The sequence below is a fragment of the Amblyomma mixtum genome, chromosome 2, assembly GCF_055824585.1.
Source record: "Amblyomma mixtum isolate Tamu chromosome 2, ASM5582458v1, whole genome shotgun sequence".
Lineage (NCBI taxonomy): Eukaryota > Metazoa > Arthropoda > Arachnida > Ixodida > Ixodidae > Amblyomma > Amblyomma mixtum.
In genome coordinates, this window is record NC_143013.1 from 279,360,144 (window position 1) to 279,379,763 (window position 19,620).

Below are 19,620 nucleotides of genomic sequence, written 5' to 3' on the forward strand. Positions count from 1 at the left end.
AATCTTTTAAACGGCGCTTCTATGATATCTAAGCATGTAACAGAAAAAGAAACGCATATCCAGAGGAAATGGTAAATGACTTGCGGGCTTAATTGATGCTAAGAAAAATACAAGAAACTTCTATTTTCAGGTAGATGATTTGTACTGCTTGCTGTCTTAGCGTTCAGAAAAGCAGTGTTAATCCATTGCACTACCACAGCAGCTTGACGCAGCAGAGCGCGCTTCCAATGAGCGGCCGTGGCACTAATGTTAATTGGCGCCCTTAATTTTACACTTATCCGTTCTCATAAAATTTGTCCCATTTGCCGGTACATGCGAGCTTCAAAAAAAGCAGAATTTTGTCCTGTAAGTGTTTCCAATTTATTTCTATTTTCTAGTTCGTTGTTTACTGTTCTATAACGATGCTTTGTTCACGCCCTGTTTCTGACGTAACCCCCTCACATAATACTCTACTTGAAGCCTGTGAGGTAGGTGAATAAATAAATAAATAAATAAATAAATAAATATCCTGAAAATATTTATTTGAAGCAAGCGTTAAAAAGAAGCCGCCAAAGAGCAAGTTAGCGTCAAGTTATCGCCTCGCGCTCGAAGCTTCCAGGACAGGGTGTTGAGTTCTGAGAGCCGAAACTTAGTGTGATATACTTTGTGCAGAATACACACCATCACATTCACAGCCAAGAGCACCGGTATACACTTGCTATCCACTGACAGTGCTATTCGCCGAGTGGGCCGAGCAGTAAGTGGTCTCGAAGATGTTTCACGTGACGCATGTGGACTATTGGGCGGGCGCTGTCAGGCGTTGTAAGAGCACAATTTAACTTGCCATTTCTTCGCCCCGGGAAAGAGTGAAAGGCGAACCACCTAGGCCATTTAACCTTGTAACGTCATAGCAGCCTGCCCACTGCATTGTGAGAACACTGCGCAACGCAGCAGGTGGCAGTTAAATTAATCAGTGGACTGGAGAGGTTGGTGGGGAAGAGCAACTTGGGTCGTACAAGCCCGACAGGTGGCGCATCGCTTAACCGCTGCACCACTGCGCCAGGAGTGCTTTGACGACACGCAAGGATCTATGAATGTTAAGTAGAGAATTACCAATTTCGTATATATAGGTATTAACCCAATAAAGCTCCCGCGTCATTCCCCCAAGGCGGAGCTCAAGTGATCCCTCCAATTTCTAACGCTATCGCGTTCAAGGCCCCGTTCTCCAGAAAATCCGGCGTCGGCGTCGTGAGCCAAAAAATTAGGCAGTGGCTTAGCTCCGGTTAAGCCTGGATATACAAGCGAAAAGCTTAAGTTATGCTTGGTTTGACGTCATGGCTGTCGCAGTTCGTGCACAACGCACTGGGAGCACCACGATAACGGTGGAGGCGTTCGGCCGTCCACACATTGCCTGTACGGAGGCATAGGAGGAGACGGAAATCGGCGCGGTCGAACTCCCAGTTTTTCTGCGTCCTCTAGCAGCAGCCTCACTCTCTTCTTTTTCCATGGTGAATGCGCACGCCTATTCTCTGGCAAGCGCATTATATAGCCGTCCTCGCGCATGCGTAGTAACCGTGGTAAACACGCGGCTGCAGGAATGAACAAAGGAGCGTCTAGTGAATACGGTGCTTTCCTAGGTGGTGGTGAAAATATTTTAATGAAATAGTTCAGGAGGTTGTAGCGGTGGTTGGATCTCTCAGTCCGTAACCCCATTGGCGTAGGCTGCTGTCCGGGCACTTTCGATGAGTTGCTTTTGACTCGTTTCGTCCGAGCTGGTCAGAGATGCCTCCCATCCCTTCTGCATTGGCTGGTTATTAACACTGATCGCCTGATTTCGTTCGCAGGCCCATACCATATGGTACAGGTCCGCCTTCTCCCCGCAGAATTTGCATTGTGAGTCAAATGACTCCGGGTCTATTGCGTGTAGTCTTCGCGGGTTGTTGTAAGTGCTGGTCTGTAGCTTTCGGAGGTGTTGTTACTCCCCTTTGTCTAGTGTCTTAGCCGGCGGGGGGGTAGACCCGACGGGGTAATCTTAAGTGCTGAAGTATGTCGGTGTAAGTTAGTAGCGGGGTAGGAGGTTCGACGGCATCCGTGCTGGGTGCCCGGAGGAGAAATGCTCGGGCTGAGGCATGTGCACTCTCGTTCTCTGGGATGCCCTGATGACCTGGTACCCATATTAAGTGTTTTTGTGTGCGTTGGTAGCCACGGGTGTAGCTATCTTGCAGGATTTTAGCTGCTAGCAGTTCGACCCTGCCCCTGAGGTAATTGCGATACGCTGTCTGTGAATCTGTGAGAATGTATTCTGAGGTAGTGTGTGTTGCAGCTAGAGCAATCACCACTTCTTCCGCAGCCAGTATGTCCTGTCTAGCCAGTGCTAGTCCGTCCACTGTTTTATTTTGGTGCACTACCGCGACGGCCGTCATTCCCTGCTTGGAACCCGCAGCATCGACATAGAACATGCCCTCGCGCCCGCCGTAGTACCTTTTCATGGCTTAGGCTCGCGCTTGTCGTCTGGACTGGTGAAAATCGAGGTGCATATTCCTGGGTAGTGGAGCTGCCTTGAGCTGTCTTCTCCATGAGGCTGGGATGTCGGTTTTGGTGTCTTGCTGTCGGGGGCAATTGATGTTTAAATCACTCAGGACTTGTCGGCCAGTCCGAGTAGTGGAGAGCCGTACCACCTGCGCCGTAAGGTGTGCCTTATCAGCTCATCTATCGTGTTGTGCACACCCAGTCGCAAGAGCCGGTCCGTCGATGTCGCGAGAGGGAGTCCCAGGGCCTTCTTGTAGGCTCTTGTAGGCTCACGCCTCTTGAGGCGGAGGTGCTGCGTAGACGACGCGGCTTAAAACGAAAGCCTGCACCAGTCGCAGAGTATCTTCTTCTCACATCCCTGATTTCCGCGTCGTTATCCTGGCGATCATCCTGGCGACTTGCTCGCTCACGAGCCGTAGTTTCTGGAGGGTGAGAAGGTTGTTGCCGTTGTTATTTATGTACAGACCCAGTATCTTCAAGGTCTGAACTTCCTTGATGGGTGAGTTGCGGTGCTGTCTTAGAAGGGTGGTTTAGAGACGTACTGTGGTATCCAGTCCTTTCGGGTGTACACCAGATATGAGAGACAGGCATTTCCTTGCCTTAAAACCAATTTTCATTTCATTTTCCTTCCCTTACGGCGCTGTTCGGGTGTCCACCGAGATATGAGAGATCGTCGTTTCCTTAAAACCAATTTTCATTTCATTTTCCTTCCCTTACGGCGCTGTTCGGGTGTCCACCGAGATATGAGAGATCGTCGCTTCCTTAAAACCAATTTTCATTTCATTTTCCTTCCCTTACGGCGCTGTTCGGGTGTCCACCGAGATATGAGAGATCGCCGTTTCCTTAAAACCAATTTTCATTTCATTTTCCTTCTCTTACGGCGCGTTTCAGGTGTCCACCGAGACATGAGAGAGAGGCGTCGTTTCCTTTCCGTAACGTCACTCGGTCGCGGCATAAGGCATACGCGAAGCTCGGCTCCGACCCTTGCAGTGAAGCTTTTCGCTTCAAAATCACGGGCATGGCTCTGGCAGGTGGTCCCCAGAGAGCAACCTAGGAGGCAGGTGGGTCATCCAGGTCACGTGACCTTGCGACGTCGTCACTGCCTGCCCACCGGATAGTGAGCAAACTGCTCCCCGTGGCAGGTGGGAGTTAATTATCTGTCGCTCGGGAAGAGCAACCTGAACTACACAAGTTCTATCGCTGGAAGCACCTGCCGTCGCAAGGCGGTGGCGCATCACTTAACCGCTGCGCCAAAAGGTGCAGGAGGACTTCCAGGGATCTGTGAATGTAAGGTAGAGAATGACCTTCTGCATATATGGGAATTGGCCCATTATGCTATAGCTTCGCGGAGCTTAAGCGCCCCCTTCAATTTTAACATGGCATCACTTTCTAAGGCACCATAAACTGTATCGCCAGCGTTTAGTCCAAATGCGAGTGTCTTCTCAATGTTTCGTTCAGCAGCTTTACTTGAACCTTCCGCGGAAGGTATACTTAATGCACTGTCGAGTGCATGCATGGGCGTCCGGAAGGGGGGGCAAGGGGGGGCGGTTGCCCCCCCCTTGGAATTACGGATATTATTTATGCCCTAGTAGAAAACAACTACAAACCTACCGCCTCCCCCACCCCCAGACATCGGGTGCACCCCCCTGGAAAAAGTTCTGCGGACGCCCTTGAGTGCATGTGAAAGCATCACTCGGGCAAACAGTTGTTGTTACTTACAACAAAAAATGCATTTATTTCGTTAGATATCAACACGTACAACTAATATGTACACATACACTGAGTCAAAGCAGCACAGACATTCCCATTTCGAGTACTCGCACTCAGACGAGGGCGAGTCGCGTTTATATATTATTATATTTTCGTTTCGTGTTTCCTCTTTACCGCGGACAATTACTGTGGTTCGATGTCTTTAGTAACTCAGAGATTTTTCAGCTTTTATGTTTATGTGTACACCGCTATTCGCAGAAATAAAAAGCACATTCGACCTAAGTTTTCGTGGGGTTTTATGACAGACGACATGCGCCATGCTGTACTATAGTCATATACTGGATGCCATTATTGCAGCTCAAAATATATTTTATCCCCTCAGAACGTTTGCTCAAGGATGGTTCTGCTTTGACAAAATCAGTTTTTCAAGTTCAGCTGTTAAATCCGTCTTCAAATGTCGAACATATCTTTAACACACTGAGGGCAAATTGAAGTTGCCCAAGAAATGTAGGCTACCGTGTTCTAATCACGAAGAGAACACTCGCCAAAAGCGGATCTTTTATATGCTAGAAATGGCCAACTACAAACACAGGTGTCGCCATCAACGGCCGATTTAACAAATATATATTTCGCGTCTTTTGCTGCCAGACAAACATAAACATAGCTTGAATGAGCCAAACAATCAATTTTTACTGAGAAATAATGAATTAAGGGGTCCTTAGTGTCCCTTTATTACACAATTTCCAACTCCGTGAACTGGCAGTAACATGGCGAAGTAGAAGGCACACTAACAGTGTCGGCAGTTCAGAACGGCCAAGCCCATCAACCGACGCTAAGCTGCATGGTCTATACTATAGATTTATTGAGAATAAAGTTTAAAATAAAGTTTACACTTTGTTAAATATTACGTTTCGTTTCTTTCTCCAATACAATGCGACATACAGGTATTGCATGGTTTCAACGAGTGCCCTCCATTGTACCCTTTAAATATTTTCTCTAGTTTCCTTGGCGCCTTTTGCCAGTATCGTAAGCGAGTGTGTATACCACACGACACTTCACAAGCAGGCGTACTCCTGAAGTGATGATTCGCGCAAAAGATTGAATATCGGCGAGTATGTGATGGAAGGTGGCGATGTATTAGCGTCAATTTACACATTCCACGTTTAAACGGACTTTTTACTGAGTGCCGCAAACTTTGGTAGAAGATACGGCCGACCGCAGCAGCAAACACTCTGCGCGATGATATTGTCACGGCTTGACGTACAGGCCGGCGGCGAGAACGGGTGAAGACAGAGAGCACAGAACAAAACAGGCAGGTCCACCAGCAGCAACGTCGTCGTCGGCGCGCCGCAATCGCTACTCGTCTTTTTCTTCCACTCGCGACACTACCTCCCCCTATAAAGAAGCATCGTCCCGATGCTAGCACGGAAGCAAGAGCACAAGAAGGAAAACCACACACGCGCCCAGCAACTCCTGCTGGCCAGTGTAAAAGGGAGTGGTAAAATCAGTTCGGGTCCAGGCGATCATCGCGCGTAATACGGTTTAAGCCGCACTACGTGCACTATTTCAGGGCGGGGTGAACGACGTGATGACGGTCGGGTTCCTTCGGGCAGCACCTCGTAATTAAGTTCACCGAGGCGGCGAACAACTGTATACGGGCTGTATACGGGCGCGGAGGCCGCGCGGCGCGTTAGGCACGTGGCATTTACATCACACTGGAGGCATTGTTGGATTGCCCCCAAGCACTAATGTAGAAAGCTGTATTTGCTGCTTACCATACGTCTGTTTGTAGTTGGTGACCCGAACCCCATGATGCTGACAGTAATATTGGTGGCAAGGCATCATTTACGCACGGATAGAGATCTGGGCGACCCGTTTTCGTTTTGAACGGCAAAATTCCAGCCACACGTTCTTGTAAGTGAACAGCGTAAGACACAAACCTAGCAAACCTAGCTCCGTATTTTTTAAGTTGCTGTTAGAACGCACTCAAGCTTAGCGTAACCACTCCTCGTCTATACGGTTGCATCGAGGTTTACTATTTCGCACAGGTCTCGTATCTTTTAACTGTCATATTAGCACCAATTTACCCCTCCTCCCCCCCCCCTCTCCCCCAACAATCTTCGTTATGCTACTGGGGGAGTTTCAAGCTAAATCAGGGCGCTTCGAACTGCAATGGAACCGTGTTTAAATGAGGCGCTTCACTTTCTTCGCCTGGAATAAGGCCGCCAAAAGAAAGCAGGCCGCAGAGAGAGAATTGCAGAATTATTTGATTATTTTCAATACGGTGTATCCTTATTCGAAGGTACTGCCATCTTGAAACGCCTTAACCTTGAATAAATCTTGTGAACTGTGAAGTTTGTGTGGAGTTTGCGGGTAAGGCTTTCCCCCCCACTCAGACAGAAACGGCTAGTCACAAGAATGGTGAATGTGTGAAAAAATGTTCTAGAATGTTCCAGGAATAATACTTGAGTCTTATTTGGCATTTGAGTGAAGCGTCGATGATGCATTATTGTTTATGCACAGCATGATGTAAGACATTAAAGTTGGTGACAGGGCTGTGGATGCGTTGTTTCTATGTCAACATTTGTGCACTTGACAAAAGGTAACACAATTTGCAACAAAGTGTTCAAAAATATTTTTTACGTCGAAATTGTAGGCGCTATTGATTGACTGCTGGTTTTTACGCACGCATTAGAACTAGCATTCGTCTTGTAAGGCACATGATATATTTCCGTTCGGTTACTTTTGGGTGAAGTGTGTCTGGGTCATTTTTATTGCAAGACGCGATATAAACCATCCGATCAGCTAGCGAAATCTCCGGAAACCTAAAGCTTTTCATAAAAATCACAGAGCAAAACATTTGCTACGCGCAAAAAAAAAAAAAGAAACAGGTGACAAAGCCAGTAAGTGTCCCATGTGGTATGTACAGACCCAGGCAACATGCGGGAACGGTGTAGCAAACAGCACAAAACAAGCACCCACATCGTAAACACACCGTGACGCGCAAAAAGACAAGACTTTTATACACACGAGCATAGCTCTTTGAATGCGGGTTTGCCGTTTTTGTTCCTAGCAGGTTTCTTTCGTAGTCCACAGATAGTTTCTTTCGGGTACTTTATATTTTAGCATAACAGAAACTGAATGTACTCCAGCTACTTCCTACAAATGCATGACTATTTGCAATGAGTTCATTTCTTCAAGAGTTTTCAGATGCTATACATCACAAAAAATCCTTTAAGCGTGCTTTCTAAGGCTAATCCATCGCATTCTCAGCCTTTTGTGCTTGCACTGCATGATGACCGAAGACGGTGAAACATGCTGAAAGTGAAGTGAAATTTAAACGCTCGTGGGCATCAGAATGCCGTGCTGAACAATCGTGCTTAGAAGTTAACTATTCCCACATTTCTGTACCAGCTATACAGCAGTGGTGTTCTTTAAGCTTCATCTTACTGTACGTCTGCCCATATTATCCTTTCGGAATCTCCCCGTGTATGCCCTATGCACGAATATTATCCGTCAGTAAACGTGCTGTCATGGGCTGTTTGCTTTGCCGACGGCCGCGTCGCCTTTTGAAAGAACCCAATTTACACCTCCTGTTGTTTTCAGTTCAAGCGACAGTCACTCAAAGCGCCAGCGCCTTCACGACCACAAGCCCGAGCAGCAGAAGCAGCAGGCTGTTGGCGAGTGACACCGCTGAAGGCGCTGAGGATGGTGGTGGGTCTTGGAAACGAACGGCGTAGACGACGGCTCCGGGAGAGGGCTGAAGCGTGAGTGGCGCTGGCTCCCCGTACGTCCATTGTTTGACCATCGCCTGTGCGCTGGTCTTCTTCGGCAAAGACGAGGCGTGGTTCTTGCACGTCGTAGGCCAGGCGCGGCTTGTCACCTCGTGACCACTCCTGTTGAAATGGAGGCAGTGAAGGATCGATTGGTTTAATATTCAACAGATAGCCAAGCAAGAGGGTCTGGAAGCAAGGATAAACGCAAGTCTTATGTCAATTCTGGTAAAGCGTCTAGTGATTGCTTTGTGCTTTATTTTTGGTCTAACAATTGAGCTATACTGTATGAATTTCTTGGGCAAGGGTTTCACTTTCCCTTTTTCTTTCAATGACACACATGTAAAGCTGTTTTCATTTACGCGCTATTTGATAACGTGTATAACTTGCTATAAAAACTTCTCAGCGTTTGTTGTCATGTATTATACTGTGTACTGAACACATTGTCGATAATATTGTCCCAGAATTACATCCATAGGGAGCCACAAGTTTTTATTGTATATACTGTATGCAATACTGTATACAGTACGGTATACTGTGTTTATTGTATATATATATATATATATATATATATATATATATATATATATATATATATATATATATATATATATATATATTGTGGGGACGCCTTCGTCCCCTGCGTTCACTTTCCCGCACTGCACCCCACTGTTGTTAGCTGCCCCCGAAAAGCACTCCCTTTAGTTTGGTTACTCTAGCTAACAGGGGAGGGCGCTCGCGTCGCAGCGACAGCAGCGCCACGGATGGCGTGTTTGGCCGCTCGCGCGCGGGGGAAGGCTAGGTCTCTTCTGCTCCGCATCGGGAAGCGTGGTGGACGTTCACGCGCAAAGCTCCGCTCTTGGCCGCGGGCGTCCTCGTGTGGAAACTTCTTCCCCTCAGCTCGTTCCGTCGGGCCTCGGAGTTTATCCCTTTGCCCTACCGTGGGCGGACGTTCGCTCGTAGCCGTGCTGGTGAGTCGGACATCCTAAATTCCTCAGTGTATTTTGTTGCTAGCTGGCGTTATTGTTGCTATAGCAATAAATGCCTTGTTTGTGTCAGCCATTGTGTCGTTCCTTTGTTCCCGTAGAGCAAGGCCCGCCGTGGTCGGCGTGCGCTCAGTAGCGTACGCGACCACGGGGTGGGGTCAGCGCGGTTTGAACTGAGTCAGCCGTGCTTAAACGGGGAATACGTGTTTATCTCCCCAATTTTCAACCCCACCTCTGGCAGCCCAACGTGGGGCCTGCTCTTGGAACATTGGACGACTGTCAGTTCGGTTCGAGGAACGCTCTTGAACGAGAGTGAATTTTGATCGCTAGGACCTGCGGCATGCTTTCTTGAGCTCGAGGTGTATTGCGCTGCAGCATGTTTGAACTTTTCGACATGCTCAGCATGTTTTTTTTGTGAAGTTTTCTTCCTGGAGTTTCTTCAAGAACCACTTGGTCCGCATCGAGGGAGCGCGAGGCCTAGCGCCCGCGGAGTTGCCGAGCCCGAAGCGAGTGAGTACGGAAGCCGCGTGGGTGGTCCGAGTTTTCTGTATATATTTTCTCGCTGTCTCTTTTTCGACTCTGGGAGTCGCGGCTCTGGGAGCCGGGTGGCCTGGGGCCACAGGTGCCGTAACGAGCTCGCTGGTATTGCAGCTCGGCACCGGGCGTTCCGACACCGTCCGATACGGTGGGCGCCGATCGCTCAAGCTGCTTTGTGCAGTGAGCGGGGAGGACCACCCCACAACGCTGATGTCTCCTCGCGGCTGCGCGCACGAAACCCGTTTCGGGTCTTTCTTTTGTTGGGGGTCGTCGACCTTCACAGTGGTAGTGAGGCCTAAGGCTATTCATAGCTGCCTGCACCTTGTCAAAAGTGACACGACCACCGGACCGTGGTATTGAGAGGGGGCGCACTTTGCTGGCCCACCCGTTTTTTTTAACCTCGCATGAACCGAGCATTCTCGTTCAACTCAAGAAAGGGCTTTGTTCACTCGAACTTTGCGTTGCACAGCCGCCCGACACGTTTTGCTAGCGAGTTGAGCATTGAGCCACCAGGCCTTTGTGTACGCCGTTTCCCCTCCCGTGACCTACGTTAAAGGCATGCGGAGTGTGTTTTGGCAATCTTTCAGATCCAGCGGAGCCACTGCGGCTTGCTGTCCTGTGCACATCGTCTCGCTGCCGCCTGCTGCGACGGAGCGGCCTGTATCCTGTTCGCCGCATCCATCCGGGGCAGCCGTGGCGAGACCAGACAGCAGTCACGTCTGGCTGCTGTTGCCCTGGCGACTACTGCGGAATCTTGGCCTGCAGTGGTCAACCGGCCCTCCTCTTCGCGGGCCTGCGGGCACTTAGCCCGCGGGCCATGCGAGTCGTCCCAGCGGAGACCTTCACGCCGTCTTCGGAATACCGCGGAAGACTGCGTGCACCCTGTCGGCGTGACCTCCGCTGCACGACCTGCCTCAAGTGCATGAAGACCAGGAGACTCCTCCATAGCATGTAACTTGCAGGCGCGTGGGTCTATTTAAGGTTGGGGGGATGTGGGGACGCCTTCGTCCCCTGCGTTCACTTTCCCGCACTGCACCCCACTGTTGTTAGCTGCCCCCGAAAAGCACTCCCTTTAGTTTGGTTACTCTAGCTAACAGGGGAGGGCGCTCGCGTCGCAGCGACAGCAGCGCCACGGATGGCGTGTTTGGCCGCTCGCGCGCGGGGGAAGGCTAGGTCTCTTCTGCTCCGCATCGGGAAGCGTGGTGGACGTTCACGCGCAAAGCTCCGCTCTGTGCCGCGGGCCTCTCGTGGTTGGAACTTACTCCCGCCACCTCGTCCCGTCGGGCCTCGGAGCTTCCCTTTGCCCTAGCGTGGGCGGACGTTCGCTCGTAGCCGTGCTGGTGAGTCGTCGGACATCCTAGATTCCTCAGTGTATTTTGTTGCTAGCTGGCGTTATTGTTGTTATAGCAATAAATGCCTTGTTTGTGTCAGCCAGTGTGTCGTTCCTTTGTTCCCGCAGAGCAAGGCCCGCCGTGGTCGGCGTGCGCTCAGTAGCGCTCGCGATCACGGGGTGGGGTCAGCGCGGTTTTGAACTGGCTCAGCCGCGGTTAAACGGGGAATACCTATTTATCTCCCCATCTTAACCCCACAATATATATATGTATATATACATATATAACTTGTCTGGATAGTTTCCTTTTTCTCATATTGTCTTGAGTTGACGCATTCCCATTGCTGTACCTTTTGCCCAAGAGTTCCAAAGATATATGGTGTAATAGATTAATTGAATCGATTTCGCGATTACGCGCGTGCATGCCGACTGAAGTAAACTTTGGGTGACCAAGCTTAAAAGGTACCCGAGAACAAATAGAAGTTGACTTATATAGAATGATTACCGTGTTCTCATTAGAGATAGCCATATATCTCACTGAAAACGGAGTTTGTAAAAGGTAGAAAAGGACCAAAAATGAACTGCGGGTATCACCGTCACGGGCGATCTTCACAAGTAAGCAGCACCGACATCAAGTACGTTTCTTGAGAATCTCCAAGGCCGGGCCATGCCGCCATCTCTGCATTCAGCGATCACTGAGTCCATAATTCTCTTGACAACATTATCAACGTCACGAGTTGCAATCGACAGGCGGAAAACAATTTGCCATTTTCAGCTTCGAGTTTCCCATTAATAATAATGATTTTTGCCGCCGAAGAAATTTCAACAGAGCCACTCACACAAAGCAAGACCCAAACACCGAATCTTACGCGTCACCGAAATAAGATGGAGTTAGCCTCTGTGTGTCCCTACAAGCTAGAATTTAAGCAGGCAATACAACGCACGGTACGCTAACATATAAGTCGGTTTTTACTGCTGCCTAATCTACAGGATGGCAAGCTCACTTGGATCAAGAAGGCTTGAGGCTTCAGGTAAAACACAATTCCTGGATAAATTTAAGCTGTTCGTTTCTTTTTGTGCATGAGAATCCGTGCTAACAGTATAGGAAATATTAGGAGGACGAGAGACACTATGTAGAACCTTACAGGTTCATATTTGTCTATAGTAGGATACAACTAGAAAAAACAGCAGTTGCTAAAACTGGGCCACGGTCCGCGGCGTACTGTATCACTCCGCTAACCAGTCGCAAACGTAAACGAAATTAGCTTTTCAGTGTCTGACTTTATTAAACAAGCCAGGTATGAACATTTTAGTGCTTATAACTTTTTTATCATGATTATCTTCTTGTTTATTGGTGACAAGGGAAGTTTTAACAGTGGACCACTTTTTTATCGCGGAGGAATTCTGTGCAGACTTAAGTTGTATCGAACTACAGCACGTTTTTAACTGAAGCTGTATAAGTACGCATCACAAATATGGGTCAACAAATGAATTTTCACCTGTTCAGGACCAGCTGGAAGCAGGAGCCCTCCAGGGACAACTTGTCCTCGCCAATGCTTACGGCCAGGGCCCTAGGCTTGCTGAGATCCAGCTTGGCTTCCATGTTGTACCACGACTCCGGAAGCATCATCGAGACGCTGTTGTCTCCCAGCACAACCGCGTTCTGTCCTGGAAGCGACTTCCTCCGACAGTTGTTCGTATTGGTTTCGTCCACGGTCCAGCCGACGCCACCCTCTTCCTTGGCGCCTTCCGCCATAGCACCCTCCTTAGGAGCGACCTCTTCCAGAAGGTTCTCAAGCTGATGTTCCTGCGGGAGGTCGTAGACGATGTGCGCCGACGGCCTGGCCTTGTGGAGGCTCATCAGCGCGCTTGTGTTCGGTGCCTCTCCCGCGGGCGACCAGATGACGAGTGTGGCGTTGGGCATCACGTCCAGCAGCCATGAGAGCTGAGCCAACGACGCCTGTACCATGGACGCCCGGACCTTGAAGGCGATCCGGGTCAAGTAAGGGTGGCCGCAGGCCACAAGTCGCACCATGGATTCTACCTGCGGTTAGCGAGACACAGGTCTTAACCGCAGGCCTTTATAAGTCATGCTGGAACTGCAAAGAGAGCTAGGTGGGTACTTCACACTGCAGTTCACGCTGGAACAACAAAAAACCGGTCAGCAAAACTGGCTTGAGTGATGTGAGCACTTCAGAAGTAGCTGCAGAAACTTCATTCCAATTGAATGCCCACAGGCATCCCTTTTGAGGGTGCCCATTTCTATTGGTGACATAATTTATTGGAGGACTCTTTTCAGGTCGCATTTGCACATGGTTAGAGACAAACAAGGAAAGGAAAACTTTTCTGCAATATTTATTCTTATTTCTTATTTATTTCTGCAAAAGACGAAGACGAGGTGGCAAAAACTCTGACGCATCTTCTTCTTTATCCTTACAATTCATTTATTTACAGTTATAGGTGATTAATTTATAGGTAAGATATGTGCTCGTTTGTTAATTTATCAAGCGCACACGCTGCTAGCTTTCGCTTGAAGGAGCATCCTTCTCTAGCGTCTAACGGTTGCTACTCGGCATTACTTGTGCACACTTAAGAGGCATTTGCACCTCTGAAGGTGCAAATGCCTCTTATTCATTATAAGTCGGAATTAGGTGAAAATCCCGCGTATCGCGCGTATTTTGTGAGCGCATTTCAGATCACCTTTATAATTCTCAACTGGCGTAGCCTGCCAAGAAGGATACCAGGTTAACATGTGCACTGATAATTAAAGACGCCTCCCTAGTGCACTGGTGAGCAGCAAGTAAAAAAATGAGATTTTTAATCTATTCTTTGCGATGGTGTGTTCTTCCTGCAAAGACGTGCGAGCCCATTCACTCTGATTCACTTGAATCACGATCACCAATCTCATCAGCACAAACTAGGCCGTTACCATGCTCAAAGAAGTTAGTATACGTTCGCGCTGGGCACCATGCGACATAAGTCACTTAACTGGTTTAGTGAGTCCAGATATACAGCGAGGCCGCGATACGGCTGGTGCCTAAGAACTGCGCGGATAATAAATCAAATTTAAAGTTGCGTAGTCCAGTGGGCCACGACAACAGCCAATGGTAGAAGTCCCAAAGTGCGCATGGTCAAGCATGATACTTATGCTCCAGCTTGAATTTCGTGCCTTACTTTGAGGAAGTTCTAAAACAACAGCGTTGTTTTTTTATCCCCCTGGCGGAGAAACTAGCTCTGTAATGTATTGCTTGACACTCGCAAACATCAGGATTTGGCCAAACATTAAGTAATAACAACGTAATTACGTAATTACACATCATAACACCGCGTCATAACAAATAATAACGCATAAAGTAATCAAAACTCACTGTTGACGTATTGCTTAGTGACAGCTGTTTTAACAACTGATGGTAACCTTGGACGATCTCCAGTAATGTTCCTCCATCTTGATCAGTGCGGAATGGCAGCTTGTACGGACTCAGACTAGGTACTTCGCAGAAGAAATTCAGGCGTGCATGTTTAATTTTACAGCAGAAAGTTTGGAAGGTGATCGCTTTGCCACTCTCGTCACCTTAGATACTCCCATGCTATGGATTATGGTTCGTTTATGGTACAGCAAGCACTGCATAAGCGTTTCACAAAGATTAAACAAAGACCGGGCCTTTACGAGGACTATCAACTTCAGTTTCCGAGAGATTAGCTTCAGGCTGCTCCCACAGCGGAAAAATTGAGTGCAAATGTCGCGTTGAGCCCTTATTCACGATTTTCTGCTGGTTAGAACGCTTGCTGTAATATCTCATGTCAAGCACCTGAGTTGCAGCCAGTTACGAGCATTTGAATAAAACTTAGCTGACAGTACTACACGTTAGGAAATACCAAGAATTAAGGGCTACGTTCGCGACAATGGACCTCCAAACAGAATGAGGCTGGAAGTCTCGGAAACCCAATACCTGACTCCACGAGTACGAGCCCTTGGGCTTGGTGTTCCAGCCGAGGGAGATGATGGCGAACGGGTGGAAGGGTGCGCTCTGACGCATGAACGAAGTCGCGTCCACGGGAGGCTTGCCTCCCGAGCCGGGCAGCACGTCCGCATGGATCCACAGGTCGACCAAATTCTGCGAAAAGGAGAGACCACTGTTATGACACGCATGCGGGCTCGGAACGGGAGAGGCACCGAAGCTGTGTGCATGAACTTCGCTTCAATGGCTGGAGCATTGTGCTTGCGACAAGGTGTGGCGTATTTGTGAGGTGCTTTTACGCGCTTTGGCATGGCGATGTGCGGTTTAGCGCGATTCTGATGGGAGGTGAGTTGTTGCAGGCATTACTGCAGCCTCTTTGATTTTAGGTCTTATTTTGACCCTGTATGTCCGTGCGCACTTCAAGGAAGTAAAGGGGGTCCGTGCAAATGATGGTCCCTCCTCCATCAGTTTAAGCGATGTTGTCTTCCAGCCATCCCTAGGATGTTTGAATGAATGGTGATTAAGAAATAAATCTGGAGTTACGTGTGAGCCGCTGTTGTAAAAAGCCGTATATTTACCTCGCAAAGCCTATTTTTGAAAATTACCCTAAGTCTTCCCGGAAACGCACTATTATGGCACCCCTGTGGCTTCACAATTAAGTCACGTATATTTTATGATTGTTTTTAGCAACAGCAGTCTATGTACAAGTAACTAACCCATAAATGGTCGTGATTAAAGGAGCGGTTACAATGTCATACACTGTCACCATAAAGAAAATCGTAACAGCGTGGAAATTCAGCGATCGGGGCCTAAGACGAAAACATAAATAGAAGTTTATTTCCAAAAACTGGTTTTGCAAGAACCTAAATAGGCGAGAAAAACAAAAACAAAGTGAAAGCAGCAGGGGAGCAACACATACATGCACTTGCCTCTCTTAGGCCAGTGGAACCAGATCCTTCTGCCTGGTCGCTTTTATGTCGGAATAGCGTTATGGGGTCTTGAGATAAATGCTAGTGTATTTGTTGCTTGCGACACGCTGCTCACTCCTTCCGTCACTGAAAGAGCTGTGAAAGCAACAAACGCTTCCCAACAAAATAGTTTAGGATTGCAAGAAAGAGAAAGGAACCATAGCAGGAATCTAGGCGTATCCGGATGGCCACTGATCCCGTAGCCCGCATGATGACGGCTGTTAGAAGTGCCACTAAACCGTCGCAGAAGTCAGAACACGACACATTTTCGCAACGCTTGTGCATAATTTCGAGTTGGCGGTGGCTTGTTAGGGTTAGAACGTAAGTATTCAGCATCCGTTCATGCTGTCCGAAAAGCAAGTATTAGCTTTGATGAGGTGACGACAGTCTGTGGGTTAGAAGGAGCAATGCTGGTAGACGAAGCTTAGCGAGGTACTGGAGCCTCTCGGTCTGCACCGGTCGTGTTCTCTAAAGTAGCAGAGCAATGGCTCAAAACACACAACTGCAATACTTTATCCAACTAACCCACTGTCTCACCGCACTCCTGGTTTTCCCACATCACGAATTATTTCCTGCAACCGATTGTAACTTGTATTTAACAGCCAGCAGGCTTAGGCGGACTGAAGGATACTGACCTTTTTTCGGTTAAACTCTAAACTAGATGGCACCGAAACATTAAAAACAACGGCATGTTTTTTTTTCGAAAGCTTCTATCATTTTTCTAACTTTTTTAATGTTACAAATAAATGTTGAAATAATATTTTCTAAACAATAATGAAACATTGAACAATATAAATCTTACAGTGTCGAAAACAGTCAAGCAACCCTGCACAAGCATGCAGCTCCGCCATTGTGGCGGTGCACAGCTTAACGCTTTGCAAGGACCTACAACAAGTGCGATACTGCGACTCCACAATACAGCACCGCGTTCAACTCGTATACACTCACCTCCGAACAAATGGCATGCAGACAAGCTTAATTTTCTATAGCCATTACTGAGCGGTGTCCCACAGTAATATTAGCAAATGGGTAATAAGCAAAGTTTTCGAAAAAAAGATAATGAGCTACGCATGTAATCTATGACAGGCACAATCTAAAAAAAATACTGCCAGTTAAAGACGTCTTTAGCATAATATAACCGTGGGAAAAGGCCCGAGGGCATTACAGAGAGGAGGGGCATACAAAATCGTGGGTGCACTTCTTGAAGGTGGCAGTGGAGAGGTGGCTCCACCCCTTGTAGGTGCGAGGAATAAACGAATTCAGACGGGCGTTGGTGCGGCATTGCACAAGCCCTACCCTTATGTTGTGGGAATCCTGACTTCCGCCGTTGCCTTTGCGCGGCTGTTGCCGGCTTCCCGCGTTGTTTCTCCTCTTTCCCTTGCTCCCGCCTCAGGCGGTGGAGAGGCGACTAAGTGACTAATCACTGTCATTTGGCCACCGCTCCACCCCGGCTCCCCAACGGCCTTTGCCATTGGTGCCTTTTGGCGGGATTTCGGGACCCGCATGGGCGGCCGCGCGCCGCGCGACCGTCCGAGCGGGGCGCAGAAAGAGAGATCCCTCCGAGACAGCGCAAGGTGCGTACGCTACTGTTTGTCCGTGCCGGCCTTTGCCGTTCGGACCAGTGCATACTCGAGCTCGCTCGCACGGGTCCTCCGACCTGCAGCGGCTCGAGCCTGTCCTGCGGGGTCCAGCGACCTCCGACAGGCGTACCTTGCGTTGATTGCCCACTCTCTCTCGCAACCGACCCAACGGTCGACACGAAAGAGAGATCACAGCACTGCCGCGGGAACATTCTCCTGCAGCGGCGTGCTAGCGGCGCGCATTGCTCGAGTCGCTTCGTGCGCGCAGCGGAGCCTTGCTCCTCGTGCGCCCCCGGGACGGGGTGACTTTTAAGCGTGTGTGTATCTGCTGAAGGACGACGTGAATAAACGTCTCCTTTGCCTATTTCGTTGCGGCGAATCGCTCTCCTCCCAGCGGAGGTTGAGTGCGCTGCAGCAGTGTCCCAGGGTGTGTGTGGTGACGGCTGATCGGGGCCCTTGGCTCGCGCGAAGCCCGAACCCGCGGTGGTTGGTGGCATGTGTCCACTCAGAAACCCACAATGTATACATGGTGTAGCGCACGAAAACGAGTATTAGCGCTTTTCTTCTCTTCTCGTCTCGTCTATTCTCATTTTCATGCGCTATACGATGTATACGCAAATCCAATTCGCCCAACCTTCCGTTATTCGAACCCCCACCATAAACTGATTATCGATGCGGGATGTCACGTATTCTGGAAGTATTAGCAATTGGCGTTTAAGAGTGGCGTTATTGTAAATTTTATGGAACAATTAGGTATTACTGTTTACTATGGAACAGACAAAGCCGAAAGTACCTGCGACGGAGAAAAAGGTCAGGGTGATTAAGGGGCAACTTTCATAGAAGATACACTAGCATTCCTCGAATAGTTAGAACAAACCGGCTGCACGGTTCTGAATAAATTCAGTAGCCTTGACACGGTTAGACGACCAGTGTCCGAAACTGAGCATGCATGTTCCAATTTGGGCCTTATCAGAACTTTATAGAGCTATGAAGTTTTAGAGGCACTGTGGCAGATGAGAAATGAGGGCGAAGGAATCAAAGCATGCGAATAGCGTTATTTGGCACAGAGCCGACGTGCATTTTCGAGTGAAGACTATTTATAATGTGAACGTCAAGATATTTATACGATGTTACTGACATTAGCGAAAGAACTGCTGAGTAGAAGGTAGAATTATCAAACAGACGGCAGGAGTCTGGCATGTGTTTGCATTTAGTAATGTTAATGTTCACGAGCCAATTCGTACATCAGCAAAATATTGAGTAAGGACATCTTGTAAACCAATGCTCCCAGAGGGGCCAAAAATAACGCGATAGACCACACAGTACTCAGCAAATAGTTTTATGTGCGAGGTTACTTGTGCAGGTAGGCCCTTACTATAAATCAGGAACAAAAGTATTCCTGAAACTGAAACTGAACCTTGCGTACCACCAGATGTTAGAGGTAATATGCGAGTCGTGGTTGTTAACGGAGACATACTGGGAACGATTTGACAAAAACAGTTTATCCAGCCTAAAATGTTATCATCGATACCAAGGACATTCAGTTTAACAAAAAGCAAATTATGAGAACGAATGTTAAAAGGTTTCGCGAAATCCAAAAAGATGCAGTCTACATTTTCGTTGTCCATTTGCTATGAGGAACAGTTCTACCATCGAAGGTGCGGATATGAGGGGCGCGGGGATGACTGAACGGTTAATTTGAAGATCCTTTCTCGACTGCTCGAACAATATTGAGCAAAATCAGTCGAGAGAGCGTCTTCAAATGAAACTCTCATTGCAGCTTCAATGGTAAAACAATCGTTCCCGCCTGTAAAGGTATGACATTAAATATCTATCTATCTATCTATCTATCTATCTATCTATCTATCTATCTATCTATCTATCTATCTATCTATCTATCTATCTATCTATCTATCTATCTATCTATCTATCTATCTATCTATCTATCTATCTATCTATCTATCTATCTATCTATCTATCTATCTATCTATCTATCTATCTATCTATCTATCTATCTATCTATCTATCTATCTATCTATCTATCTATCTATCTATCTATCTATCTATCTATCTATCTATCTATCTATCTATCTAATCTACCCATCCACCCACCCACCCAACCTACCCTACCCTACCCTACCCTACGTTTGGCGCATGCGCACTTTAAAGTGGCTCTGAAGGGGCTCCCAATAAAGTCGCAGTATGCCTAGGATGTTAAAGGACGCTGCTTCACAAATACCCTCCAGTAAGAATTTTCTTAATGCGTTTT

General features: G+C 48.0%; 1 protein-coding gene across 1 annotated transcript in view; it reads right to left on the reverse strand.

Annotated features, from left to right (window-relative positions):
• Positions 1-7,517: 7,517 nt before the first annotated feature.
• The window catches only part of LOC149364122 (uncharacterized), a 35,959-nt gene continuing 23,856 nt past the window's right edge, over positions 7,518-19,620 (reverse strand). The window contains exons 2-4 of the mRNA XM_089574118.1: positions 14,795-14,959; positions 12,344-12,888; positions 7,518-8,114 (exon numbers count right to left, since the gene is read on the reverse strand). Coding sequence (XP_089430244.1) covers positions 7,841-8,114; positions 12,344-12,888; positions 14,795-14,959 — 984 coding nt within the window. The 3' untranslated portion in view covers positions 7,518-7,840. The remainder of the gene's footprint in view (positions 8,115-12,343; positions 12,889-14,794; positions 14,960-19,620) is intronic.